General features: G+C 40.8%; 1 protein-coding gene across 5 annotated transcripts in view; it reads left to right on the forward strand.

The window, feature by feature from the left end:
- Positions 1-18210, forward strand: part of TIAM2 (TIAM Rac1 associated GEF 2) — a 175718-nt gene that overhangs the window by 117677 nt on the left and 39831 nt on the right. For 4 of the 5 annotated variants that reach the window (XM_087773418.1, XM_087773417.1, XM_087773419.1 and 1 more), the window contains 5 exons: positions 2637-2804; positions 5460-5561; positions 6013-6094; positions 7007-7099; positions 8187-8447. In XM_087773418.1, the coding sequence (XP_087629544.1) occupies positions 2637-2804; positions 5460-5561; positions 6013-6094; positions 7007-7099; positions 8187-8447 (706 nt within the window). Of the gene's footprint in view, positions 1-2636; positions 2805-5459; positions 5562-6012; positions 6095-7006; positions 7100-8186; positions 8448-11996; positions 12125-18210 lie in introns of those variants that run through there. The other variant, XM_087773424.1, reaches the window with a different exon arrangement.

The following is an 18210-nucleotide window of genomic DNA, read 5'->3' on the forward strand; positions in this document are numbered from 1 at the left end:
TTATTATCTCAACCTTATTTCTAAAACCTTTTTTTTTTTTAATGGGAATTAAATATAGCGTGGGCATTTTTAAGATCCTGACATTTTGATGAATCATAGAACAACTCAGAAATGATTCATCGTAACTCTGAAAACCGTTACTTTGGCATCAGCCCAGTTTCATTGGCTGATTTCAAATGAAAAACAAAAACAGCATCAAAACTTTTATAAAATGCTACCTGAGGAGTGCAGTGAATGACGAATAGTGAAGTCTGCCAGGGAGGCTGTATTTTCCCTGAAAAGGACGATAAAAACAGAGGCAAATAGTGGGGGGAAATTATGAAGTAACCTATTGGTCCTGCAGCAGCCCTGTGGCACAACGTGTGACAGTCTGCAAATCCTGGCGGCTATTTCTGGAAAATTGGATGGGTTGTTATAACTTTATGTGGCAATGAATGAATGAACTATTGTAGAATTAGTCACTGCAGGCATAACCGGAAAAAAAAAAATCTGTTTTCATGTCAGATTTTCTGAGATGGAAAATGCGGATGAAGCAACAGGACCTTGACTGCAGTTAAGGAACATAGTCATGTTTAATAACAGAGGCGAGTTTATCTCAAGGCGTCTGCTTGGGCACCAGTGTATGTGGCAAGGAAAGGAAAACACCTTACACTGGCTGCAGAACTTTCTGTCCTGTCTTAAAAGCTTCTGGAAGAAGGTGGCCTTAAACCTATTTCTCATCATCTTCATCCTCTGTTTTGGGTTGGTTTTGTTCTTATCTCTGGCAATAGTGAGATTTATTTCTGTTGGACAGATTTGAAGAACTGCTGTTGCCGTGCAATAAACCATTGTGGTAGTTACAAACCTCTAAGCTGCTGGGAGCATCTCCCTGGCTGAGGCAACGTAGCTTCGGTTTCCCCTGGAGGAAGCCGCTGGAGAGTTCAGTCTGACTTCATTCCTGCTCAACTCTTGCAGCCTGCCTGCCTTGCCCTTTCTCCTTTCTCTTATTTACACCGTGGAAGGAGGTCAGCGTTTATTCCCAGGCACTTGATATAGTGCTTTCTGAGAGGACCATGCTTCTATGGGAATTATCTTCTTCAACAACACCAGTGTTATGAGCAGTCTGGAAACACAGCCACCGAGGTGAAACTTCACCTGGTGTAGATTTCATTGCTCCATTAATTGCAGTAGCATAACAGGATTCCTGTTAGGTATAGTAGTTGCTGGATTTTAGTAGGATTTCCAGGGACCTGTGTTAATTGAAATTTCATTTTCAGCTAGTTAAAAGGGACAGTTGAGCAAGAGATATAAGATTTGCAAATGCCATTAGTTCATTAATATTATTGCACCAAAACCAGCATCACTCTGGCATCAAATTATTGCTGTGCCAGACTCTGGGTTGGCTGCAACCTGAATTTCGGCATTGTTTGGTAATTACCTGAATAGGAATGCTTACTACATCATTTTCACAGCCACGGTTGTTATGTGGAGAAACAAAATAATATTGGTCTCTCTGTTGCTACTGGTAGATTGTTGTCAATAACTTTCCTGCCTGCAGCAAGGGAAGCAGTCCCTGTGCAGTGATTTTACTGCAGCTTTTAATTGCAGTGCACCCCTGGGCTTGTGTCCCTGCAGAGCCAGGAGGAGGAATTGCATAATCAAGGGGCTTTACATAGGCAACAAAAACCCCCAAGCCAGACGAACGAACGAACGAATAAAAATACAAAGAAAAAGCATTAGGGAGGTAGGGACTCCTGAGAACAGCTCAGGATATCTTAAGATATGTCTTGGGTTGCAGTTCTGCCACTTCATGGGGTTATTGTCCCTTTCCATTGACTGTGAGGGGAATCGAGGGACCCTATCTGTGTGAACGTAAATGTCTTGATGTGGGTATTTAAGTGACATGCTGAATAGGCAAACCCAAATATATAGGTGAAGCTCCAAATTCTGAACAGCTCTCAGTGTTTTTCTTCTTGTGTGGCTTCCTTTGAAACTTGTAACTTGAAGTGCAGTACAGGAGAAAGTGTGAAAATAAAGGGTGAGAAAACGACAGGGAATTTATTCAGGGTGGATGTTGTTATTTGATCAAGCCGAGTGGCTTTGGAATGAGGGTGATGTGAAGCAAAATGGTAAACAGGCAAATACCCTCTGCTATGTATGAAACGATATGTTCTTAGACTGTAAATAGAATTTATTCCTGCTTTAGTCCTTTATTATGTTATGGCAAGCCTTGCTCCACAGTGCTCTCTGCTGGAAGTTTACTATATTATCATTTTCTCTCAAAATTACAGTAATTCAGGTTCTTTTGCATTTGTTAATTAGGTAAAACCGTAGTAGTCAGTTCTTCTTAAGAATTTATTCGCACTGTGATACAATATCAGGTAGCTACATATTTTCACTTCGAGTTAGATCAACAATTAATATGAGATAAAGGCATAAAACCCCGTAATGGGAATGCAGAGGAAGTGCAATCTGTTCTCAAGAAAATCAAGTCTTCGATACTGAAAGCAGGTAACAGAACTTTGTCCCTGTCTTGCCATCGGGAAATACGCAGTACCGTGTCTAAATACACACCCACTGCAGACTGCCTATGTAATTGTACTTTTGGGTTTTTTTGCAACATCCACATATGTCGTATGTTTCTCCCTTGTTTCCAGCAGCAAGTCGATGACTTTTTGAATGTCTACTGCTCAGTGCCAGAGAGCATCCAGAAGGAGAGTGCTTGGGAAACACAAACGTATGTTCACTTCTGTGACGGCCAAGGAGTGGCGCTGACCCTCAAGCCAGAGCACAGGGTGGAAGATGTTTTGTCTTTGGCATGCAAGGTACTCAGTTTTCATGTACGATTGCACCTTGATAGTAGCTGAGGACTTTAGAAGGAATGTAATGTATCAGAGGACGTCTAAATAGTGAGAGCATAGTACCAGCATCTCCCTGTCACTGTATTAAGGCACATTGCTGTGTTTCCTTTAGTTGTGTTTTTTATGTATTGTAGCCAAGGTAGCAGGGTTGTGGAAAGGTTTTCAAGAAGCGTTGCTCGAGACCACATGGTGAATACTTGAAGAGCAGTGATGGTTTGCCTGGTAGTCAGCCCCTGAGAAATCTCAGCACGTGTCCACTCTATGTTGGCATTGCAATGAACCCAGTTGTTATATGCAACTTAATGACAGAGGAGTAATGGGGACTGGTTAAGTTAATGCCAGGAGATTAAGACATTTAAGACTGCTGTAACAAAGGCTATCATATATGTTTGCTTCTTAAAGGACCCTTTTAAGCTTTTAATTAAATACCAGCTCTGCTTGTGACTTTCAAAGAGTGCATTCCCTTCTGAAAGTCAGTGCCAGCAATTTGAGAGGGACTGCTATTGATCTTGGGACAGAAAACTGAGTCACAGGTTGAAGGTAAAGTAAAAATACCAATTTTAACTACAGACAAAAGACCAGCACCTCTAGAACATCGTAACATACCTAGCATCTTTGTCTCCACCTCTGTCAGTGCTTGAATTTAGCTCTAACTTCACAATTCAAGTCACTTAAATTATGCAAACAGGCTTTTTGGAAAAACCTAACTTTTTACTCTGAAGTTCTGTTTTCTGACAACTGGTAAATATAGTTTATTTATTTCACAAGTAAAGGGGAAAAACAGGCAAAAAGGAGTCCTGCTCTGTACAAAATCCAGCTGTAGCTTTTAGCATAGGTAAGTGTGAACTTTCAGGTGAGCTCATGAAGCTGGCTTGGAGTTAATAAATTTTGAGGCTTCTAATGGAGGAAAGGCACCAATTTTAATTGCTCTCTGCACCTGGTAATGTTGTAAACAAAAAAAAATTATTAACTTATACAAGTTTTAAAAAATCCAGGATGAACCATAGATTTTAAATCAAAATAAGCACACTGATTTAGCCAAGTCACAATGTGTCTCCATGGCATCACTGAGAAGAAATTATCTTCTTGTTGCTTTTGCTGGTGGAGACTGAATCCTGGAGAAACAGATTAATGTGTGGCTTTACTTTTTAAAAATTGACTGTACCTAGGCAGGCTAAAGGGATTGTCTGAGACATTATTGGACCACCAGATGGCACGGTAGAGCTGAAACATTTGGGAGTAGTTACAGTGACACGCAAGACCCCTGAAAGAGGAAATATAATTTATAAACGTAAAATTAAGTTGAAAAGGAAATTCCTTACCTCTCTTACTCCATCATTCCAAAATATTTGTAACTGTAAAGCTGACTTTTAATTTTCATTGTCTGTATCGCATGAAAATTTAGTTTTAAGTGATTTGATTTTTTTCTTAAATGTTTTTCTGTTTTATTTTTTCTTTCTATTCTGTGTGTAAAGCTTTTCATAAGCATTCTCTAATGCTGAATACTTTCTGCTCATCTGTCCTGGTTCTTTTCCTTCTTACATTTTCATTCTGCTCTGGTGAGTGTAAGGAATCTTTCTTCTTAACAGAACATGTTTGAATGTTATATGTATAAGGATAAAGTTCAAAGGGGTTGTTGGTTTTTTCCATTCATTATACTTTTCTGATTTCTGTTTTCCGTCTGAGGCTTTTGGGTAGCACATATAGAAAAAGTGTGCATTTGAATACAATTGTTCAGAACACATGCAACTTGTGAACTGTTATACATATAAAATGTTAAGGTAATTACTAGTTACTCAGTAGATTTAGATTTTGTAAGCTGCAGAGATGTGTTAAAGAGGTTAAATAACCGTCAGGGATGCAGTCATTCCTCCTCTTTTAGAAATGTTGCTTCCTTCTCTTTTAGAAATATTGCTCTATTAATATGCTAAAACGAAATGTTTTGTGCAGTGGTCTCACCAGCATCCTGATTTTCAGAGAGACTCCCATCAGGGGTTCAACACTTTCAGGCTAATATCCTTTGGGAATATTCCTATTTCCCTTTGACTTCCTGTTGAGACAGGATTTTTGCTTTGACCTCACATGGTGAAAAAAAATAGGTGAAACTCTCTGATCGTAGATGGAACACAGCAATAAAAATAAAATCCAATAAAGGCAACCCCTTAGGGAACCTGCTTCCCATCCCATCACCTCTCCTAACAGCCCATAAATGCATATACATTTTGTACATCAGAAGAAAAAGTTGCTGAGCAGAACTGAGTCATTAAAAGTAGTCACAGAAAAAAATGGTTGTGAGCGTAAGTTCAAAAGGACAGAAAACAGTTGTGATATCTTTAGAAACATATAGCAGTGCTCAGTTAATCTAATAGCCAAGACATAGTGTTTATGAAAGGATTGGGGAGGATCGTAAGGGAACATGGAAATTGTACTTGAACCTTATCTTCTAAGCAATGCAGCTGGTTTTGTTTATACCACAAAAATAGTTAGAAAATGACTTGTTGAGGGTTGCTTTTGCATGATTTCTAAAGAGCTTTTTGTGTGTGTGTGTGTCACTTCTTTGTCTTCTGGGATTCTGGAAATAAGTAACAAATTCCAAACCCCATTCTCTTTATTCCTTAGATGAAACAGCTGGAGCCAAGACACTATGGCCTACAACTCAGAAGACTGGTTGATGAAAATACTGAGTATTGTGCTCCTGAACCATACGAATACATAGTAGACCAGGAAAGTGTGACTCCTTTTAGATAAAGCTCCGTGATGTCTGTAGCTACAGTTGAATTATCACCTACAAATATGTGTGTTTTAGATCTAAAATAAGGTTTTAAAGCTATTCCTGGATTGCATTCTGCCATCCTTGTTCACACAGTCCATGCCTGTGCAGACATTTGGGTGGCTAGGCACTGCAAACACTCTCTTCAAGAACCATTTAAAGATTTAAGTGGGGCTTCTGGTCCAAAAGCAAAGTGCTTCTACTCCAGGCTGGTTTTTTTTATCTTTAGCTTAGTCTGCATTTAGTCCCACTGCCACAGTAACACAGTTCTCTGTGTAAAGACAGCAAGTCTTGGCTCTTTATTGATGCAAAGAACATTGTACTTATTTCTCTTGCTGTACCTTTGGGTTTTGATGCTTGCAATTTCATAATTTGATGACTTCTTTTATTGCTTTTTTCCAACAGGTGTATGACGAAATAGAAATTTGTCCATTAAATGTTTATCACATTCATCTTACAAAGACTGAAAACATAAGTGATTTTGGTAAGCTCTCAGGAATTTTCGTTCTTCTCATTGCTTACTTTCTCTCTTCAGGATTTTAGTGTCTCTGAGAGCAGGTAGAGCCATCCTTGATAGCTCAAAGTCTGAGTCTGCAAAGGACTCGAAGCATTATAACAAAGACCCAAACTGGTTGTTTTACACTGGCAAGAGCATTTCTTATGTTTGGGAAGGGTCCACTTTCTAATTCTGCTGCGTTGGCCAAATAATTCAAGCGTGGAATTGTCAGAAGACAAATGTCCTTTGCCGGGATTAATACAATCGGTCTCAGTCAGGCCATGGTCAAGGTCTGCCCTTTTCTTTTTTGGTAGTAGGATTCTCTTTTGGCACAGTATCAACAGAGTGTCCTTTGGTACAAATTCTGACAGGCTTTTTATCCATAGGTGGTTTTGCCTAGAAATAATTATATACCTTGCAAAGATACCTTTGTAAGGCAGCTCTGTGCTGTTCTTTAGCTGCAAGTCTGTTGGTATAAATTATTCCTTTCTGGGCTGTCTCACTCACTGGTCTATATGGATTTGCTGCTTTATAGTTTGTGTTTCCAGTGTTTGGATCTGTTTAAGGCCCCTCTGTCTGACGGACACACTGCAGAACTCTTACCGTAACAATGAGCTGTGTTATTGAAATGTCATATGGGGCTGAGGTAGAAAATATTTTATTGAAATGTAATTTGTTTTTTTACAGCACAGCATGACATTTCCTGGAAGTTGAAAAGTCCTGTTAACTTTAACAGGCCTTACAATGACTGAGAAACAATGTGATAATTTCTCTGTGCTCCGTGAGTGTGTTCTCATGAGAAGTATCCTCCCTCTGGTTGTGCAGAGTCTACTAAATACACAAAATAAAAGGGAAATGTTTCCGAGAAAGTTTATTTGATTTAAACCTCTTTTACTTCAGGCTTTGCTGTCACAGCACAAGTTGATGAAAATCAGCATCTCACCCGTATATTTGTGAGTGATGTTCTCCCTGATGGACTGGCATACAAGGAAGGTATTGTATCGTATTTATGTTTAATACTGTACTTCATTATCTTTTTAAAGTCCCAAGGCATGAAGGAGCTTTAGTACTGCTGTCTGAAATAGTCCTTGGCTTTTAGTATTCATAGTTTTCTTTCCTGAAGACCATGGAAAGTATGTGATATTAGGAAAGATAACGTACACAGAGTAACTGAATTATGCTTTCAATATAGCGGGGAGGGTTCTTGTTCACCCTTGGAGACAAAGTCTGTGTTCAGCCATCCAACCAAGTGCTTTTGCACAGAGGAACAGGCTGGAGAAAGAGTTCATCTCAGACTGGGGCATCTCATGGCCTTGGTCAGTCTCCAAGACCCATCACTTCCACTTTTGCTGGCAATGAAAAGTAGCCTCCCTCCCCAAAACAGTTTTCTGCATACGTTTCTGTGAGCGCCTTCTCTACTGTGCTGCTCAGAAACTGTGCTTCTCTTCATCGGCACAGCAGGATCACATGAGGTCTGCTCTCTGAGAAACAGAGAGACGAACCCAGTAAAATGGAGAGAGAGTGTTTCATTTGCTACCTGAGGGTAATGACCACTTGGTTGTTGCTGACCTTGAAAGGCAGTGGTTGCCACTGTTTAGATTTATAGAAAAACTGATAAAGACTCCATCCGCTGTTGTTCCAGTTTCACATTAATTATTTGATCTGCGTGACTAGTGCCTTGTTCTTCTTCCCAGATAATGAAATATGTGTTATGGTGCTGTACACTGGTGGGATTCGAGTCGTGCAAGGTGCCTCTGTTCTAATTTTCTTGCAAGTTGTGCTGCTCTCCCACCCACCAAATTCTTTAGCATCTTTAGAAAGAAACTCAGTTGCTGTACTATGTGTAACACCTATCAAAGTAATCAAAGAGGTCAATCTGTATAATTATAGGCCAAATAAATCTCCCAACGATTCTAATGAACTTGTGGTAGGATTAGGCTATTTGAATTAAAACCACAAAAGTAAAAGGTGAATCAGCATAAGGTTTGGTTTGTGACCCTTTACATTTCATATTCCCTGTTTTTTTGTTTTGGTTTGGTTTTTTTTTCTTTTCTTCTTCTTCCCTTTCACATGCTCCCAGGGCTCCGAGTAGGCAATGAAATCCTGAGCATAAATGGAGAGGCTGTGTCTGATCTTGACCTCAGGCAGATGGAGTTATTGTTTTCAGAGAGAAGCGTAATGCTCACTCTGAGAATGAACCATTACGGGACCCAGCAACCCTTATGTGCGTCCTGGTCAGATGGCGACGTTTCCAGGGACCCAAAGAGTTTGTTGCCCCCTCCAAACCAGTCACAGCTCCTGGAAGAGTTTCTAGATAACTTCAAAAAGAACACAGCAAATGGTAAGAGGCTGACAATAATTCCATTACTTTCACCTCACTTCCAATATCACTGTTTTTTTAAAAAATCAGTTATGTTTAAAATTCTGTGCTTGCCTCAGTGAGAAACCCAAGTACAAATTGTTTAAGTTCTGTTTATGCTCCATATCTGTCTGTTATTTTATTAGTTTCTAGAAAGTAGAAATGGAACAGAATATGATCATTTCTGCAGGCAAATGATATTCTTGTAACCTGCTTGGCTGCACCATCCAGTATTATCAAGCACTTTCTTAACTGTTCTGTGTCATCTCGGGTACCTCCAATATATCCATTTCCCAGGCATCAGTGTTTGGAATGATGTGATGGCTTTCAGAGGCAGAAGTATTGTTCTGTGTTTACCATGCTTTACATATGGTTAAGTACCGCATACATTAAGGGTACCTTAAATACAATAATCATCATCACCTCAGAAAGGACTCATTTAGCTGTGCTCCCACCCAGTGATATTACCGTGTTCCTGTTGGATACAGCTGCTCACTGTGTAGAAGAAAGCCTATGAAAAAGAGCTTTCATAGGGACTGTTTTGCTTCTACCCGCTCATATTTCTTACTCAATGTAATACCACTTTATTAAGCATCGAATGGAGGACATATCCTAACAGTGCTGTGTCAGGGTGAGATCCTGATGGGTTTCCATATGAGGAGCACCAGGCAGGAAAGGTGCCAAAAGCCTGTGTGGTAAGGACTGCTCCTGGACGGCACCCCAGCCCCAAGGAAAGTGCCGGTGCTCACTGCTGGGTTGCCTTTTCGGCTGGCAATAGGAGGTGGCACGTAGAGGGCCACTGCCACGCCTTTCCCTTTCCCTTCCCTCAGCTGATCTTACTTCACATGAGAAATACATCTTGTGATACCAGAATACTTGTAAATGGCCATCTGAAATAGAAAGTACGTGGGGATTTGTTCCCCTTCCTTCCCACGCCTTGACTATTTTTCAAACAAGATAGAAGCAAACTTAATTCTAGTTTCTTGAGTGTAAAATGTGCAGTTTCCTCGCTGCACCTCTGGGGGATGCTAGTAAGATTCTGCAGGAAAGCTAGCCAGGGTGCACTGCTGTGCGAGGAGAGCAGCAAAAGGTACAAAAAGGGATCGCTGATTTTTGTATATAATTATGGTGGCAAATGTTTTCTGATTGGAATTTTTTTCGTAATTAAAAATGGGAGAAAAAAAAGGATCACATAGGAGAAGTTGTTAGAATGGATTTAATTATAAAGCAATTTTATTAGGTCATCTTTTGAAATTAAAAGAAATCTGAATACAAGATTTGTGATACAGTAAGTAGCATCTCTCTCAGGGGCCTTATTTCAATTTAAAATGCCATTAAATTAACTAGTGGCACATAAAAGTTAGTGTCATAAAACAAAAATTATGATAGAGCTAATTAATTACATAATTATACCAGGGCTATCATTCAGCGTGTTGGCTTGATAGCATAGGCCAGCATCACCTGGAGTATTCAGTATAATAAATGTATGTGTCTGTACACTAGATTCCTCATTCCTCCAGGATAAATTTGCAACCTGTGCAAATATTCCATTATAATAGGAAATTACTGGAGTATGTATTGTCCTCTAAGCACTAGTGGATAAAGGGACATAGTATATTTGCTTTTCTGCTTAAAAGCAGCTAAGGAAGTTTTATTTTATTCTGAAAGGGAACAAATAGTTCTAAATTAAGCTTCATGAGAAGGACTTTCATGTTTATTGAATTCAGTGCTTAGTGTCTGATCACCTGATCGGGTTCAAATGGAAACAGAAGAAAATGGCATTACTTTGAATTAATAGATAATCATAAATGGTTTAACTGTTCTGTGTCCTGTTACGCAGTCGGGAATTGAATAAGAATTTAGATAAGAAGAGGGGATATTTAATGATCCGAGCAGGGTTTTGGAGGCCAAAGACTCTTAAATTCACATCCAATGTTTAATACTGTTCTATCTCCTTTGGTAGAGAGCCTGTTCTTCCAAGGCAGCGCCTTTGAAAGTCAGTTAGTGCCAGTGGAGGGGGACCTCTTTCAAAAATCAAGCACAATTTGGCTCAGGGTACATACCTGGAGTTAAAAACCTTAATGTTTGTGCTGTCGCCTCCCTGTTTTTAAAAATTAACTAACTCTATTTATCTTTCTAGAGTACTATGAGGATTAAGGAGGTAAAATTAACAAAGTGCTTGGAAAATGGAAATTTTCAGCACTGAGTCACGCAGTAATACCCTGCCTGGTGCTTGGTGACAACCACCGGGTGAAAGCAAAACAGAATTTACTTTAAATCACTGGCTTTGTATAACTTGGGTGGCAATAGTTTGTCCATATTTGTTTACAGTTTTGTAACTGCTTAGCATAACTCTGATGAGTGCCTTTTCCTACGTATTCTGCTATGTTGAGGATACCCAATTATACCTCGTGGCAAACTTTGGCAGCCTTTACTGTACAGAAGGGAAGGGATTGACTTTCTCCAAAGCCACTAGCTCTGCCACTCCTAAAAATCATTCCCAGGGAATTTTCTGTGAGAGTGATTCATTTTCTCCAAGAGGTTGCTATACCCTTGTAGCTGTATTTTGGACCTGCTGTGGTCGTATCATTTGATCTCCCACATGGCAACGCTATGTGCTTGCTGCCTAGCTGCTTGGCTAGTAATGAGCTTATACTGGAAAAGAAATGAAATGAAATACTTTTAAAAAATGCACTCATAAATGTGGAAAACCAAATAACAGAGCAACTAAATTTGCTCCAAGCTCCAGTGCTAAGGAAATTAAACAAATATTTGTGTAGAATTAAAAAATGAGGGAATTGGACTGGGATTCTTACAACTGGGGAAGGAAAAAAGGCCTCATTTTAAGATGGCATGGATATTTGAGGAATAAACGACAGAGAAGGCACAAGAATTGAAAACTGTATATTTAGGGCAAACCCATGTGGGTTACTGGTATATCTATAGAGTGCTGAGACAGGAGGCAGAAGCATTAGTAGGTGTGAAAACCCATTGCAGTACGTGAGTTGCTGTCAGAGTTGAGCAATATTTTTTTTCTTCCAGCAAGTGGGTTTTCGCCAAAAAAGATGTCATTTCTGGTTAGCTGACACTGTTGAAATCAACCCTAATTTGTAAATAGATCTCTGTGATTAAAAGAGAAAAAAAAAAAAAGAAAGAAAAATAAAAAGTGGGGTATGGCAGTTTGGATATTCTTTAACAAGTTTCCATGAAGAAACACTTTCATCTGGGAGGGTTAGAGAGCTAAATGAGAAAGAAACCATTAAAAAAAAAGAAAATAAAAAAAATAAAGGTGGACATACTATTCCTTCGCTCCCCGTTGTACTCCTCATCTTTGGGGTAGGGCACTTACCTTCTGTGCCGGGTCTGGGTTCCTGTCTGGCCTATCTTTCTAGAGGTGTGGTCCCAGGAGCGGTGAAGAAGGCTTGGGTGCTGCTGACAAGGAGGAGGCTTGTTCCTCCTCCTCCTCCTCCTCCTCCTCCCCTGCACCACCCTAACCCTCCCTTCCAGCCCCATAGCACTCGGCCCGCCCCTGTGCCGGCAGCCGCACTTGCTGGAGCCCTTGATGAAGCTAATTAAGGAGAAAACTTTATTCCCCCCACCCCTGCAAACTCAGTGAGTTGAACCAGCGGGTGCAGACGTCTGACAAGGGCCAGAGCCAGGTAAGCAGGAGCAGGAGGAGGAGGAGCAGGGAGCAGGCAGGTGCCGGGGCAGAGCTGGTTGCAAGGAGTTACTGTCGGAGGCAGCAAGCTCTCCTTCAGCCAGCCTTCCCACAGGGCACCTCTGTGGCTTTTGCCCTCTGCTTTCCCACCTCTCACGCTGATCCCCGGGCAGCAGCGTGGTCTGGGACATGCCAGTTTGAGTCACTCCTGATGAAGCTGTTTCACGTCGTGTAAGGCACGGCTGGAGTCAGAGAGAGAGAGAGTCAGGCTTCGTGCTGTTTGACAAGTAGCTGGGATGTGTGCTGGAGAGGAGCAATGACATTTCAGCTCCTGATCTGCTAAACACTGAGATGTTTTTGCAAAATGTAACTGTTTCAAGAGGAGGATCGGTGGTTTGAACCCTCACGTGGGAAGTGGCTCTTCTGTTTCCCAAGACATGAGCTGCTTCTGATTTTAATCTTAGTAAGCATGCATAGAAGCAAAGCACATTAGTCGGCCACAAGTTTAATTTTGGTATGACTAAATTCTTTTTTAAAATGTGGTCGTAATAATTGGTTTGGATTCAATTCTAAGGTACTTTCTGTTTCAAATACGCTTTGCTAGGTGGTTTAGATGCCTCTGTGAAGCATAATTGCAACTCACAGCTTCTCCAGAAAACTTTGCTCCATTCAGCTTCGTCACATACCATTGAGTTGAGGGAGGAAAAGGGAGACAGAGGTTGGCTCTGCAGACAGCTGGCTGTATGCATGTTGCTGCGCACACCTCTCTGGGTAGCACCCCCTGCATCCTCTTCCAGCCCCAACCCAGCCTGAATATCAGAAAGACCTGTGTGTCCCTCTTAAGAAAAGAGATAAAGTCAGGAGGACATGAAACTAAGGTGGTCTGTGGCCTCCAGCCACTGGGGGCTGTGCCTGGAGCACTGGCTCGGATACTCTGCTTGTTGCTGTTTGCCTATAGTTTTTAAAGCATTTTGTAAGCATCTTTTGATGTAATGTTCAAAATGGTTTGTAAACAAAAGTAAAACTAAAACTTAACTGAGAAACATTTCTAAAATAACTTCTAGTTCTTCCCAAATCAGGTCCTGTATGTTTGCCTAGCCTCCGTTTCGACATTTAAATTCTCTTCTTTGTGCTGTAGGGCATGGCCTTCATTGCTCTGTGCCTGTGAGGAATCAAAGAAATTTGTTTTTATTCTTTCACAGGAAACTCTTTTGAGCTCAGAAGGGGTGAATATCGCTTCTTAGCTTCCTAAGTCCTAAGGGCACCCACAGTCCTCTTAGATGTGGGCTCCGATCTGTGTTAGTTGTGCAGGTCTGCACACATCACTCCCTCTGGCCTGGTGGATCTAATACCAGATATCTGGTGGTTTTTCATGGTGTGAGGCAATGCACTAGAAAAGCAGTGCCTCTTTTTAACATCAACATGTAGTTGTCTATGCAGCATGACTGCTTATCTGCCTGAGGACTGATGACTCTGCTGGGTTTTCTTTTTTTTTACTCATTACCCAATTTACTTCAGCAAGAAGCCACATAGATGTGATAGGACATGCAGTGGCTGTTCGTCAAAGCAAGCTCAGAGGTGAGGTGTGTGTTTACAGTAGTCTTGGACAACCACGGTAGGTTGGCTCCCGCTCCAGCCGTTTGTGTGCCGTTAATGCAAGTGTCTCTGTCCTTTGTTCTTGTGAATCACTACAAAAAGACTAGGTCTGGCCTGTGACTATACCTGGGACTGTAGCAGTGTAGAGGTTAATTCAAAGAAAGCGTTTGTCTCCTCAGAAGCTGGATCCGTAGGAGCACTCGTTGCCTACTACATGTTTTGCAATACAGAGTGTTTCCCAAGAGTGGTGGTTTAATGAGCTCTTGCTGGCACTTGACAAACTGTCCTGTTGCCTTCCTGCTAGATGTGTATGCTGCAAATTAAAAGATTGTTTATGCTGTAAAATGGGGCAGCTTTAAATGCTCTTCGTTGTGCTTTTCTACTGAAAGAGCGTTTTGTTCTGCTTTGCTAAATGCTGCTATGATTTAATCCCTGTGAAGTCAGTGGGCCAAATTGTTTTTTCCTGGTGTAAACTCTGTTAAACCCTGTGGAGCTGCACCTTCCGGCTCAGTGAAAATATGTAGGCATAAATCATGACCTTGCCCATCCTACTGAATTCTGTAGAGTCACAATATGGACGGCAAGGAGATTTATTAATAATGATAAAGTTAGAGACATCCACATATAGACCAGTGCCTTAGACATAATTTAAAACACATCAAACAGCAGATGTTCTGTGTTTCACAGAGGTAAGGTAGGTTGAGTAATTATAAAAGCTAACTGTCTTAAGCTAGCCACAAATTCTTGCTAAACTATTAAGTAACTTCTTTTTTTCCCCCCTTTTGCTTTCTGTTTTCATTACTTCTGTGCCTATAAATCTGAGATGGAGAAGAAAATGTATCACTAAGGTGGTACACTTGGTACCTGGGCAGGGCCAGCTCCATTTGTTTTCCACCTCTCCTGCGTGCAGTTGACCTCTGAGAATGGCCAAAGCCATCCCACAGGAGCAATCCCGCAGCAGCAGCAGAAACCAGGAGAGGAGCCACTGACAGCATCCTTGCATGTCCAGCAGCCCCAGCCTGGAAGAACTAATGGCAGCAGTGGGCTGCAGCCTTTGCTGACACTTGTAGAGGATGGTGGCCACCCAACATGGGCTCTGCAATGTGTTCCTCCTCCGTACTGCAGCCACACATCTCCAGTTGTTGAACTGGAGTAGAAGGGTGATGCACTAGCTACAGCTAACACTGGCCTCCAGTGAGACTGCATCTAAGAAGGCATTTGGTATGAACTTAGGAAACGAATGTATTTAGGTAACAACTTGAGAAGCCAGTGTGAAGCATTAAGCTTAAAACTGAAAAGCCTGAACAGTTGTCTGACTGGCAGATACTTGGACAGAGAAAGTTTAGATAGTTAAATAACCCTATAAAAACATACCATTGACGTGCAGGGGCTAATCAGGCATTGCTACAGAAGTGCAGGCAGCTATTTCCTATTATGTTGCTAATTTGTATCTCCTATCGATTACTGAATTAGCAAATGAGTCAAATTACTTTGCTTCCTGATGAACAGTTAACCGACAAAGGAACTCCCAAGGGATCTAAAGGACTCTGCTCCAGCTTGAAAATGGACATTTCTGCAGATATTTAGAAAAAAAGAAAAGAGAGTATAAAGCAGCCTACAGAAAGTCACACTTGCAGAAGTAGGTGGCTGACTGGAGCTAAGCCACTGTTCAGCATGTGGCCCAACATGTCTTAAGCAAGCTGTACAATACAAGAATATTTGCATGAACATACTGGCTTTTTCTAAACATGAAAATGTGGAGTGTTTAAAGAAGAAGCGTCATTTTCCTCACTGAAGGATGAGAACAAAGAAGAGAGACTTGTCCTGCTTGAGCATTTCAGACCCTGGCCAGAAGTATGAGTTTCTCTTTGTCTAGGCAGTATCAGATCTGCAAAAAGAAGCAGCCTGGTTGCATTGTCCTTCAGGAAGTATGTAGAGCACCTTCTGATGTTTCATAGTTTGCTCCCTGAAGCCAAAACACATGGATGAGAAGGGCCATGAAGGAAACCTTCTTGTCTGGCCTGTGATTGCATGTCTTGTTTGGTAACAATTAGTCTTGTCAGTGACAGGCAACTATTAATTCTGTGTTTAAGAACCCTATCTAGGAAGACTGATGTTATGACAGCTGTATGCTAATTTTCTTTCCAGATCTAACATCTTGAATGAATTCCTGAATGAAGTTTCTAGCTATGCCAAAGAGTCAGTTGTTACAGCCTTGGAGCTAAGCTGAGAACATACCTTCTAGACAGTCCCAAAATAGGTTACAAAATGCCTGGGACAACAACAAGTGATAAAAGCCAAAATATGTTTCAGAGATTAAAAAATTCCTGAATTGTTAAAATCCAGTGCATTTTATTTGTTTTTCTCTAACATGTTTAGTTTTAGTTTTCTAGAAACTGAAGTTACTTGTATAGTAGACTCAAGTCATGTTAATTTAGCAATGAGAATTTGAGCTAGTTAGTTAGTTAGAATTTGACATATCTGAAGTTAGGTCGAAGGCTTTCAGAAGAACTTGAAATTTTCCTGGGCAAAAAGAGGAAGGGGTTTTGGAATTGGTAATAAATTTAGTATTTCACTATCTTTTTAACTGCTGGTTAAAGCAGCATGAAAGCTGTAAACCACTGTACAGTTAATAACCACAGTTAGTGCCCGCAAACTGTTTTGAATTTATTCCAGCCTTGGAGTGTGAATGCTTAAGTAGTAACACGTGCCTGTGAGTGCCAGCTGTGGGGGAACAACTGAACTGGCACTGTGCAATAGTTAAAAACTTACATAAATTCCTGTTAAAATTACTGAACTGAGCTAACAGGAACACTCCTGTAATTCTGGAAGACTTAATTGGAGATTAATAAGAATCTGCACTTAGGGTCCATGATACCTCAGTTGTTTGCCCAGATTCATAGAGAACCCCAGTGAAGATGAAAGGTGAATCAAATTGCTTTCACTTTCAGCTTGAAGTGGTGGAGGATATGATGGGTTTCAACGGATATTTCTCATCTGTGGCTGCAACCTACCTGCCTTCTCTTAGATCTGTTTCCTTAGTGCAGAAGCTACCTGGAGACAGCTTTTGGTCTAGAAATCAAATGTGGCTGTAAAAACTCCCCATGAATAGCTTAGACTGTAGCAGCCGTTTTTCATATGTCAAAGCTTGTACTGGAAGGACATAAGAGTGCAAAAAAAAAATATTTATTTATTTGTTTGTTTATTTGCTGCTGTGACATGCAAAGGAAGTAGATAAAAAGCTTGAGGTAAAGTAGGACTTTTCAGTGCACTGTTCCTAGGTGGAAGTTAGCTCTCCACATGGCACTTGAGCTGGACCATTCTTGTGTTATGGGCTCTGAATTTTTTTCAGCTTACTTATCACCAAATTTATAATCATCCTTCTCTGGCCAAAGAGGGTTTAGAGGAAAAAAACTGCTTTTGTATGAAGGTCTTAAAGAACTGTATGCCTCCAAACACCTCCTGATGTTTCCAGACCTGGGCCTTCATGATGGAAACCCTGGAGCAACTCCAGTGTCCTCCTGTATCACAGCTTTACTAAATCTACTTAGCTTTATCCCCACACCTCATCTTCTAGACCCTTCTCACTTTTACTAGCAATTTCCCCAGTGCAAATGGCTGTTGTGGGACAGTTAATGCATCTTCCATGGGAGTTTGTCTTCTCCTCCCAGAACTCTCTTGCTTTTCTCCTTCCTGAACGCAGTTAATGTACTCTTTGCAACCTAGACAGAAATTTAAAGGGCTGCAGAGATTGCACGGGCTCTGTCCTGGATGCCAGCTGCTGGGTGCCCCTTCCATGCTGATCCCAGGGGATAACATGAGCCAAAGAGCTGAAAGGTCTGATCCTCACATAAGCAAGACATATGAGTTATTCATAACTGAACTAGTGAACCCAGAACCCTTCATATCTCTCTGATGAAACTTGGATTCCTTCTTTAACAGAGATTGTGAGAATGTCTCTTGAAAGCCATTCAATAAATTCCTTTGGATCAACAGTTACTTTTTGAAAGTCTTGAAGTCTTTCAGAAGGAAAAAGGATACAGAAGGAAATGTTTACATACCTATTTTTTAACTTCATTACAAAAGAGTAAATATACTGTTGAAAACCTGAGATATATTTAGTTGTATCGAACCAAAAGAAATAAGCACATGCATGCTACCTGCCAGGCTGAACCATTTAACTGAAGTTATGAGTACGAGTCTCCAAGGGAGCATTTTTAGAGTTCACCACACTGATATTTCTCTTCTCCAGGCAATGCTGGAATGCTTCACCTACCACTCCCTGTTTTTCAGTAAGTCTGAAGGCATTAAGACCACCAAGGCTTTGTACCTTTCTGAGAGTTGGCTCAGACTTTAGTATTATTTGCACCAGGGACTTTGGACATATTTGTTATCTTCTCTTGAAAGCTTACTTTTCTCTTGATAGTAGCATTGGCTAGAAGAATGTGGGAACTGCAAGCTTATCATAATTAACTGATCAGTCTGGAGAAT

The sequence above is a fragment of the Nipponia nippon genome, unplaced genomic scaffold, assembly GCF_047370975.1.
Source record: "Nipponia nippon isolate SJK-2023a ecotype South Korea unplaced genomic scaffold, ASM4737097v1 scaffold_4, whole genome shotgun sequence".
Taxonomy (NCBI): Eukaryota; Metazoa; Chordata; class Aves; order Pelecaniformes; family Threskiornithidae; genus Nipponia; species Nipponia nippon.